Source organism: Centruroides sculpturatus, unplaced genomic scaffold (assembly GCF_000671375.1).
Source record: "Centruroides sculpturatus isolate CEXI.00-Female unplaced genomic scaffold, Cexi_2.0 scaffold431, whole genome shotgun sequence".
NCBI lineage: Eukaryota > Metazoa > Arthropoda > Arachnida > Scorpiones > Buthidae > Centruroides > Centruroides sculpturatus.
In genome coordinates this window covers 98789-111086 of record NW_019384619.1, presented here as the reverse complement: position 1 = coordinate 111086, position 12298 = coordinate 98789, and the positions used below count along the sequence as shown (strand labels likewise).

At 30.3% G+C, this 12298-nt stretch overlaps 1 protein-coding gene across 1 annotated transcript in view; it reads left to right on the top strand.

Annotated features, from left to right (window-relative positions):
* LOC111625427 (PHD finger protein 14-like) overlaps positions 1-12298 on the top strand; it is a 111481-nt gene that overhangs the window by 25404 nt on the left and 73779 nt on the right. The window contains exon 7 of the mRNA XM_023368568.1: positions 12054-12109. Within this exon, the coding sequence (XP_023224336.1) occupies positions 12054-12109 (56 nt within the window). The remainder of the gene's footprint in view (positions 1-12053; positions 12110-12298) is intronic.

The following is a 12298-nucleotide window of genomic DNA, read 5'->3' as shown; positions in this document are numbered from 1 at the left end:
AGAAACAAAATGTGGCACTGTGACTCGCTTATAAAGGGGCATTAATACTATTAAATTTTGGTTCTTAATTAAAGGTCGCCAGGGTGAAGACCTAAAAGTGGTCATGTGTCATATCTCTTAATGAATATTTTACTCGTTATTAGCGTTCAAAATTTAAAAAATAATAATAAAATAAAACTCGTCTGTACCCTCAAAGTAAGCTTTTTTGTCATTTTATAATAGTACAGTAAAACCCATTAAGATGTTCTTGCCTAAGATGCTAGAATGTATATGGGGACATGATTTAGTTCAACCACTTTGACGCTTAATAACTAATTCTTGTGTTAAACCATCTGACTCCGATTCTGACCACTCTGACCACAGAAATTATTAGGCTTCAAACAGGGTGAACAAAATCATCACACACACACACACACACACACAGAGAGAGAGAGAGAGAGTCTAATATCCACACATATAGAAAAAAACCTTGAATCTTTTGTATAAAGTATCTCGAAATTTCAAGGTGTCCTGAGTCCAAAAATGTAAAAATTTGGGAGGGGTCATTTTTTGACTGAGCGCTACACTTTTCCTCTGTTATATATAACAGCTGGAGAAGTAAAAATTATAGAATACATATTTATATATTACTTAGAGAAGTCTTTTAGCTTTGGAATAAAAAGTATCTATGCTCTATCTTTAATATAACAGCTGGAGAAGTAAAAATTATTGAATACATATTTATATATTACTTAGAGAAGTCTTTTAGCTTTGGAATAAAAAGTATCTATGCTCTANTTCACTTGAGTTTATAATTTCTTTACAGACTGTATTACCTGATATGTGCCATTATTTACTAAGAAATGATTTGACAGTTAGGAATTGAGCACAAGATATTTTATAAGTCTTTGTACATCTTTTACAAAAATTAAAATAGCAACAGCTATCTAAAAGCTAATATATGCATACATTTATCATTCTTTTAACTATTTTTTGTTTTGTCAATTGAACAACATGGCAGATATTACATCACAATTATCTTTGTTTCCAACATAAATAGTAGAAATTTACAATAATTGCTAGCCTATCATCAATAGATGAATAGAATATGACTATTGGTTCAAATACAGAACTAACAAACATCAGCATCCAATTACATATAGTAAACATTTATGATTGTAGATAATATATCATTTTTGAGTTAGATTAAAATATTTTGAAATGTTAACATTGGACAGATATGTTAAAAGCTAAAAAAAAAAGGTATATGAAGTTTGTGTGTGTGTGTAAAGAAATAATCATCAAAACAGGTAATTTAGCCAATCAGAATATTTCCTATTTTATTTATGATGTGTGATCTATATTCTGTCAGTCATATCTAGTCTAACATCACACTCCAGCAAACTGGAAATACCAGTACCTTCATTATCTCTTTTGCTTTGAAGATTTTAAGTATCTATAGCAAATTTTGGATAAAACTTTGTTTTAATTTGCAGATATTTTGGTGATTATTTTATATTTATTAAATATTTCTTTAATTAGTTTTGCATTTAGTCATTTGAGATAAAAATGATTCCTATTCCAGACAATAATGGCATTGCATCCTGTTCTGATATATTAGCTATGTGATTGTGCCACACACCTGCTAGTTAAATTAATGTATATTTAATTAGATAATGTATTTTGTTTGTTTCTTTGACCATATTATTTATGTAGAGATAATGTGCTAATTTATATAATTAGTCTGTCAAACAAATTTTTTAAAAATATATTTACTAAATTAACGTGTAATCTTTTTTGTTGTGTTCATTAATTTAAAAGATGTTTTGATTTTTAATGTTTCATGATACTTTATGAAAAACATTTTTATGTAAATATTTTCAATTTTTGTAAACTTTTATGAAGAAAAAAATCATTGAATATAACTTGATTATTTAGTTCAAGAAAATTTGATCATATTTACTTATTAAGAAACAGAAACAATAATAGAAATGTAACATACATATCAGTAGCTTTTATATATATATATATATAATTTTTATTTCAGATCAAAACATGAAATTTTAAGATATTTGCAAAATCTTTAAAGTTTTGTATATAAAATGAATCTTAACTTTCAGCAAAGGCATTATAAGAGTGTTAAAAAATGTATTTTAAATTTTAATTAGTTTAATTTTACAGTAAAATTTTATATTAGAAACATATTAGATGATTTTTAAATCCTAGTTAAGAAATAATTATATAGTAATTAACTTTTATACTTATTCTCAATAAAATAATTTTATAGATAAGATACTTTTGCACATCTATATAGTTTTCAAATAAAGGTATTTTAATTATTAATTAAGTTAGGTTATAATATCTATGAATATAATGGGATTTAAAATTATAGTAATTACCTCTTTAAAAGAGAACTTTAAAAAAATTTTTTTTAATTTTTAGACGGTTATGTCATTACAAATAAAAAGGTACATTAATATATTTCAATCAAATATTGTAATTTTGAATATTATTTTTAGTGAAGAAGATGATGAAATTGTTGAATGTGATTGTTGTGGAGTTTCTGTTCATGAAGGTAAATTTTATACAAAAATTTTTCTAAGAAGTTATAATATACAGTGATGAAAATTAAAAATGAAGCACTTACGTAATTATTCAAACATATAATTTAATCATCATGATGAGTAGTAAATTTGTTTGTTTGAAATGCTTTTAAATATATTTGTTAAAATAAGTATTTATATACTGCACTTGGAAAACAAAATTTACGTAAGTACAGTAAACTTAAATATTGTAGTTTTTGTTTCATGGAGAGGATGGATGAATTTTTGAAATTTGACAAAGCATCAAAGATTCAATTTGTTAAACACAAAACATTTTATTGTGAATAAGAGGTGCTGAAATTCTTTCTTTGTAAACTTTCAGGTGAGTTTGAGAATTTCAAAACAGCACTTCTAATATTCAAAGGTTTCACTTGAAGATGACTTTGCACCTGAAAGTTTACAAAGAAAAGGAAGACAAAACATTTTATTAACATGAAGTATTAAATATGAAGAAATATTTCATTTCAAAAAATGTTTTTGAAGGAATTTTTTCTTAGACTACAATTTGAAAAAATTATAGATCTATAAATTCCCACTATCATCTGTGTCTCAAGATTAAGGAAGGCCAGACAATGGTGTTAGATAGATGAAAGTCAAGACCAGATATGGAAATCTTAGGGGCTGGAGATCCTGATTAACTATATATGAATGTCTGGTTTAGACTAGAAGTCACGTGATTTCAATTCAAAAATTTTCCCTGAATGGAGTTACATAGATGACTGGCATGGCTCCATTCTTGTCAGGAAAAGTATGATGTACAGGAGCAAGACACTACTAATTTCAGATAGAGAACGTATATTTTAAATTAAGAATAAGATTGTCACAATGCTGAGTTGCAATTTTTAATGTCACAATAAATAATTCCTCATTGGAGATGTATTTTTGACAATTTTTTAATGAATTGTTTGCATAAGAAATAAGTAAAATTTTAAATAGCATTTTTTGTCAATTGTTTTTATTTTATGTCAGTAATATTGGGTTGAACCAAAAGTTCGTTCGAGTATTTACATAATTGCTTGTCTGTGGCACCTTTGTCGTGCTTATCAAGTTTTAACTTGTTTAGGTTGACAGTATGAATATTTGCACATTTATTACATAAGTTTAATTACAGCTATTTTTTTAAAATTTTATTATCTTTCAAGGAAAACAAACATTAAAATGGAAGATAAGAAGGTTCATTTTTGACATCTGATGCTCTATTATTTCCAAAAAGGAAAAAATGCAACAAAAACTCAAAAAAAGATATGTGCTGTATATAGGGAGGATGCAGTTACTGATCAAACATGCCAGAAATGGTTTTCAAAATTCAGGGAAGGAGATTTTCTTTCAAAGATGCACCTTGGTCAGGATTTAGACAACGGTCAAAGTTTTTCTTAGCAGTTTTTGTTTGGTAAAGATAATCTTGGTGCTTGGAACTGGTACCCACAGGATTTTCACCTGTATTTACATTACAGGCAAAATGTAAGTGCCAAGCTTATCTTTACCTAAACAAAATTTTGACTCTCTAAATTGTCATAAGTTTTATTTTGCATAAGTTTTTTTTACATCTCAGATGTTTCTGTTTGGATATAGTCTTGTCTACTACTAATATAGGTTATACAAGGTTGAATCAAAAAGTATCCAACCTTATTTTTTTTTCTTTTGCAAGTATTTGCAATCTGAATAGAGACTGTTGTCATGTAACTTTGGACCTTACTGCATGTAGATGAATTTCGGCAAGCCCTTCGTACCATACAGTCACTGTCAGGCAGCCATGATAGTTGCATGTATATGCTGTTATTATTGCATTAGTGATTTGGCAGAACATGACTAATCCTGATTTTATGAAGGTTATAACCAGAGATTAGACCTGGATCTACAGATATGATCCTGAGACAAATGCACAATCATTCCAGTAGAAAATGCTATGATTTCCACAGTCAAAGAAGGCACAAAAATCACACAGCAATATGAAGGTCGTGTTTTTTTTACCACCAGGGCAAGGCATCATGAATATGCCTCTCATGGAAAAATAAAATGTGACAAAGGACCTGACTGTTTTACATCACCTATGAGATGCTGTTAGATGCAAGATTTCTCAGCTCTAGCAGCCTGGTTTATTCAATGCTCCAGCCCACAGGTTATATCTCATTTAGACATTCCTTGCAAAACAAGATATTGCACAGATTCATTAGCTTCCTTACTCTCCAGATGTGGCTCTGGCCAACTTTTGGCTCTCTCCCAAACTCAAGATGCCATTCAAAAGAAAGGAGTTTTGGGACACATAGGCAATCAAGACTAACGCAATGAAGCACCTGAAGATTCCAATAAATGATTTTGAAAAATGCTTTCATTAATGGAAGCATCACTGGGAAAAGTATGTGAACTCAGAATCTCTTTTGAAGTTGAGTAGTGTTTGAACCAGATAAATATGCAGGTTTCTTTCCTCAAGTTAGATACTGTTTGATCAGATCTTGTATGTAATACAATGGAAAATATTTATGTATCAAAATGTGGAAAAGGTACAGACCGCTATGAATTTTTTTCAGTTCCATTATATTACGAATACATACTATATCTTATGTCCTCTTGCATATGAGGTCTGTCATTAAGTGGCACATACCTGTATGATACCATCTCTATTCAGGCCAAATTTCATTAAACTTAGATAATAGTTTACTGTTTCATTTTTAATTTGTTTCAATCTGTTTCAAGTATGTAACATAGTATTTGATTTATAATAGGTTGCTATGGAATTAGTGACACAGATACTGTTGTTAGTACTGTGTCTTCAAGTTCTACAGAGCCATGGTTCTGTGATGCATGTAAAGCAGGCAATACTAATCCTGTAAGTATTAAAAATTTGTTAAGAAATTATTTATGAACAAACTTAGTGAAAATTATAGTATGGTGAAACACTGCAGTTGCAGTTTGATATTTATTTTTAAAAAACTGTGTGTAATATATTTTGTTGAGTTTTGATTAATGCCATTGATTTGATTTAAATCAATGGCATTAATTAATCAAGACATTGAATTTTTTCCAATGAAAAAGATGTTTGTTTAGATTAGAAAAATTAAATATTAACTTTCATGTCCATTATTTACAAATAGTTATAAATTATTTTATCATAAAATAATTTCTTGCACTAATTTTAACTTTTTTTTAATAAATTTAAAATAATAGAAATTATCTGTGTAATTTTAGCATTATCTATTAAATTATGCACTACAAAAATAAGTTGGGAAGATTCTACATGCATGTGCTTATGACATTTGACAAATAAATGTGTATGATCATCATCAGCTAACAAAACATTTTAGCAAGGTCAAAAACATTTCTAATTAAATACTTCTGTAACCTCAATTTCAGCAGTTTTTCTTTTGTTGTTAGCATATCAAATTCATTAGCAATTTGAGTTTAGATTTATCTTAAATAATTTTAGTTGCTTGAAACATATTTTATGATTATTATTCAAACTATTAAAAAATGAAAATAATGAAAAAGAAAACAGTCGGTTGATTTGCTAGATTCATTCCTCCAAAACTAGTTTAATTCACCAAAACAAGAAAACAAATTATTTAGTAAACTAACTGTCATGTGTTTACTAAATAGGGCTGTGGAGTCAGAGTCGTGGAGTTTTGGTGTTTTAGTCAGAGTCGTCAAAAAATTTGCCGACTCCAACTCCTGTTTACTTCCCAACTTGTTATGTAAATAAAACGGAAAAGTATTGGAATCATGTCAAATTTGACACTCCAAGTTTCTTTTGCAAATCTACACGTGTGCAGACCTCCCAAACCCCTTGAAAAAGTCAATAAAAGGGGAAAAATTCGTGGGAGTGTGTGTGTTGGCATCTAATTTGTTTAATTTCTTTATTTTCTGTTCTGAGATATTAAACAATATCTCGGAATGGGTAAAGTTTAAGAAACAAAATGTGGCACTGTGACTCGCTTATAAAGGGGCATTAATACTATTAAATTTTGGTTCTTAATTAAAGGTCGCCAGGGTGAAGACCTAAAAGTGGTCATGTGTCATATCTCTTAATGAATATTTTACTCGTTATTAGCGTTCAAAATTTAAAAAATAATAATAAAATAAAACTCGTCTGTACCCTCAAAGTAAGCTTTTTTGTCATTTTATAATAGTACAGTAAAACCCATTAAGATGTTCTTGCCTAAGATGCTAGAATGTATATGGGGACATGATTTAGTTCAACCACTTTGACGCTTAATAACTAATTCTTGTGTTAAACCATCTGACTCCGATTCTGACCACTCTGACCACAGAAATTATTAGGCTTCAAACAGGGTGAACAAAATCATCACACACACACACACACACACACAGAGAGAGAGAGAGAGAGTCTAATATCCACACATATAGAAAAAAACCTTGAATCTTTTGTATAAAGTATCTCGAAATTTCAAGGTGTCCTGAGTCCAAAAATGTAAAAATTTGGGAGGGGTCATTTTTTGACTGAGCGCTACACTTTTCCTCTGTTATATATAACAGCTGGAGAAGTAAAAATTATAGAATACATATTTATATATTACTTAAAGGAGTCTTATAGCTTTGGAATAAAAAGTTTCTACATTTTATCTTTATTAGAACTCTATTTATTGAATCTTTTATTCTGAGGTCCCGTGATGACATCAGAATTTTCGGGTCTCTTTCGGTAACAAGTCCGCCCCTAGTCGGAGTCGGAGTTGGAGTCGGTAGATTTTTATGCGACTCCACAGCCCTGTTTATAATACAATAGAACGGTTTTGGATAACTGATCACATTTAGTAGGAAAAGAATAAAAAGATTTATACTTCACTTAAGATATTTAGTTTTAATTCTAATATACAGTAAGACCCTGCTTAATGCTGCCTTGCTTAATGCTGATTCGTTATAAAGCTGTCTGCTCGAAGCTTAAAAAAAGTTCAAAATTTACATTGATTTAGATTATTGCAGCATTTTATTGATTCATACATAATACGATTATTTACTAATGAACCAATCAGAAAAAGGTGTACTTTTTTTAAATCTATGTTTGGTGCAATTTTGGAAAAAAATATAACATCATGGATGCCATAGGCAATATTGGCTTTGCTTGGCAAGAATTAACTGATAAATGCACAAACGAAGTGTGGAAGAAGTTATGACTGAAGGTATCCAAGAATTCTTAACGAGAAGAGCCTATCACTGTATCAAACTCAACCTAATCGATAAAGCAGGACTAGATGTAGATGAACAGGATATTGAGGAGTTACCGCAAGTTTCTGGTGAGAGTCTTATCAATGACGACCTTCAAGAACTGGCAAAACAAGGAATCCATGTAGAACTGGAAAATAGTGATTCTGAAACGAAGAACCCAAAAAATTTCTCTACAGATTTCCTTACTAAAAGTTTGGTAAGATAACTGAAATCATTGATCAAATTGTAGTGAATGATCTAGATTTTGAAAGGAATGCAAAAGCAAAATGAGGCATTTTGGATGCAGTTTTCTGCTACCAACATTTACTTAAGAAAAGAAAAGGCGACAAATGAGACATCATGACTTTATTGCAAAAGAACAAGAATTTCAGAAAAGTTGGGACCTTTGTCACAAAAACTGAACTAATTAATACACACAGAAATGTATGATAATATATGTTTGTGTTATTTAACATATATATTAATGTATGTTAATTAAATTATTTAAATTAATATAAAAATAACTTAAAATTAAAGTAAAATTTGTTTATTTTCAGTCACGTGTTCCCTATCCCTATTTACTCTGTTAAAATGACCTCATTTTATGCTGCTTCACTTAGCACTTTGTCATCTAGGAACACATCCTCGCACTAAGTGGGTCTTACTGTACTAGCAAAAAAAGATTAAGGCATGGAAATTTAATACACATGAATGATAAGAAATAATGAAAAAGTTGTCTAATTTATTAAACAAGTAGTTATCTATTTCATTGCTATCTAAACAAACTGATAAAATTTTAAATTCAAAGTAAAAATACATAATAGTAAAATTAATATTCAGTTTATGAATTCTTTCAAAAAAACTTTATAAACTGAGAAAATTTGAGAAGATTCAAACTGAAATGTTCAACACTAATGTAATTCAAGACAATCATGGAATTAATGTTCCAAAATAGAACAAATTGTATGTAATAAGGAACCATGACTTGAAGTTTGACTATGAATCAGCCCTAAAACATTTGTCTTCTCTAGACACTAAAGCATTTGTGCAGCTTTGCAAATGTAATTTCAGAATAGGAAAATGAAGGAGATCATAAGTCATACTTTTTGAAGCTAAAAAGAAAGCTATTAAATTGTTTGTCAAAAACCTGGTTCTCATAGAAAACACTACTGCAGAGCAGCAAGATTGATGAAACATCATCTGCTGAGCTATCTGAAGCAAAGGTTTACAGAGTTTACAATAGAATTCCAAAAAAAGATATTTGGGTGTCTTACTTATTATTTCTATATCTTTACAACAGACTACAATATGAATTTCGAAAACCATGCTGTAGATAAGTGTTCAAAGAGCATCCAGTTTGATTTGAAGTTTCAAACAATCATGTGAAACTGAGTAAAAAGTGTGAGTATGCCCTATTTAATGGACTCGAAACGCAAGTTAAAGACCTCTGTATTCGACAAATCGTTGCAAGATATGCTCCTATTTTTAAGAGAATAGATCAACAGGGAACCTGGATTTATTCCACCCCTGAACGTCTCACCTTAACTATCAGATGTTCCACTAGACCTCAGAAATCACCTTATATATCTACAACTCACAAATTGAATAATACTGGGATGATTAATCTCCCAAACCTTTGTCTGGAAGTTTGTGGTTTCTTCTGTTGGATTCCTTTGACGATGTGTTCTATTGAAGATATAAAAACTTTCAGGTAGATACCGGAGAATGTTTTAATGATTGGAAGATTCTTAGGTAGGTGGATGATATTTTTGTTGTGGCGAGTGGGCTAGAACTTCCTATGCGATGGGTTGACTGGCACTTCAAAGTGTTAGAATGGTTGAGGAGTCACATGCGTTGGAAGTCTTTGGCTTAAGAGGTGAAAGTAGCACTATTCTTTGATTAAAACATTAATAAAAGTTAATAATAATGTTAAAATAGTCAATGAGTTCATTATAGAGGTATATGGAGGTTACATATATGGTTATATTTACTCTCTATTGGACGTAAAATTCTAAATTTAGGATATATATATAAAACTTTAAGAAAAAAATTTTCTAAATATATGAAAGAGGGTCCGTTTGTTATGGAAATGTAATTTCGGAACGCTGCACACCGGGAAAAAATATAGGCAAATATAATGGTTGTTGTCAAGTGTCGAGCATTTGTTTTTAACGAGGTCGTCACCTTACCAACGGCACTCCTCCCTCCTACACTTGACCAGACCCGAAAAAAATTAGTCCCGTTCCCTCGGGATAAACTAAAAATTTTTAAGTCATCTCTGACAAGTGAGCAAGTCCCTCCAACTTGAAAGCCAATCCATGGAGGTACGACGTAGTCATACCCCCTCGGTTCTCACAAAAGTAAACTTTTTTTTTTTTTCATTGAAAAGCTACAGTGAAGGTAAAATTATTTTTCTGTTGATTGTCATAACTAGGTGCTTCCATAAATTCCAGACAGACCACATATTACAGTAGACAGTTTTACATGTCCCTTTACAAGCTAAATTTGAATATCAACGGACAAGCAACCAAAAAAACCAGTTTTCATCTACTACTGGATGGAAGTAGATGCAGCAAAATTGTCCTTTTAAATTTTATCAGCTGTATTCCACTATCAAGAGAACACCTTGCTTGAGTTGTTTCTACAGTTTAACTCTCTGCAGATGAATATGGAGGTCAGAACAAGAATAGTGACAATTTGCATGTTATAGTGACTAAATGATTTTGCCCCATCAAATGAGCAAGAAATCCATTTGATTTTTCCAATTCCAAGAAAGTTTTTTCCTCCTGATCATATTTTCTGGCAGGATTGAAATCAAACTTGAGAGTCATGATGCTGTTGTGATTCCTGAGGGATATGTGGAAGTGTTCAGAAATCATAGAACAGCTGTAAGGGTGTGTGAAGAGTCCGCAATGTTTCACTGGAAGGAAGTATTATGTGAACAGATAAAAAAATCAAATCGATGGCATTTTAAGTTTTTGTCTGCAAAAACAGTATCATCATTTATGGAAAAGTATTGACTGTACTAGTTCTCATTGGAGACAACTCTAATACAACAGTAGTGCTGGTTAGTGTGGCAAGTAAAATTTTCAAATGTAAAGTGATCAGTACTAATTTCAACCTGGTCCACATCAGGCAAGGTGTTCCCATTAAAAAGCGGGAAATAGAAGACATTTCAAGGCTGCTAACACTGAATTTTTGTGTAAAAATGGATGGACATTCCAAAGGTTTTACAGTGACATTGTTCACAGAAAAGCAACAAAGATCCATCAGGTGAACTTGAATATGGATGGAATAACATGGCGGAAAATATGGATGATTCATAAGCACTTATTAATCACTTCTATGTTTACTATTTTTACTTGTGTTCTACTTTTATATGTCCTTTAAAAATCATTTTACTCTCTCACTATTAAAACACAAACAAAATAAAAATAATGCTTTTATTATTATTTCGAAACAAATTGTGTCCGGTTCAGAAGATTTGCTTTCAAAATGTTCATCTTTAGTTGCAAGTTTCCTTTTGTCTAAACTAATTTTCTTTTTTATAGTTATTCTGTAATGTTCTATAAGACAATGTAAATGATTATGAAAATTAACTCTTACTGGTCTCTAGAATTAGAAATATTTCAGCAGTCAATAGTTATGACACAATAAAATTTTTTTTAAGTTTCAAAGTGGATATGACATTTTTTTTTGAAATTAGGTCTTCAAATATTAGTTAAATGATGCCAAAAATAGATATATACAAAAACAGTCTCTTCTTACAGAATATTGTCTTGTCTATTAAATATTACTGGCAGACAAATAACAATATTTTCAGGTTTTCAACTTTATTTGCTTATGTTTTAATGGGCATGTTTTTTTAATACAGTAGAGCATTAGTTATCCGAATGTCGATAAACCGAAACATCAATTAACCAAAAATCTTTCCAGTCAGCAAATTTGAATTTCCACTAGTGCTGTGGTGCTGCAATCTTTGGCTATGTCTTGGACTACTCCAATATTATTTTTTTTTTTGTGCACGTGTTTTAGCTGGCAGCACTGGTGTGACTGTGAGAGGGTACTTAAGGATGTGCCGGGATTTGAACGAATTTCAACATGGGATGGGTTAATATATTTTTTCGTGCATAATCGGTTATCTGAAAAATTAATTTTCTGAACAACCCCAATCCCCAATTGATTTGGATAATTGATGCTCTACTGTATTACTAATAACATTTTGTTTATATTTCTAACTGCTTTCAGTATTTTTTTGTTTGAAAGAAATATAAAATATGTGAAATAATCTGTAATGAAAAAATTTTTTTTTAGACTTGTGAACTTTGTCCCAATCCATCTGGAATTTTCAAAGAAACAGATGTTGGCAAGTAAGTGTTATTACAATAATATTATATTAAACAATTAGGGGGGCGCTTCTGTCTGCCGAAGCTGCTGGCGCGTTTTTTTTACTCACCTCAAATACAGGTATAGAACGTATCCTGTCAAATAATTTTAGTTAAATTTTTTTTGTTTGTGCTGTATGCTAACATTATTAGTGTTGGAAAATCTATCAACAT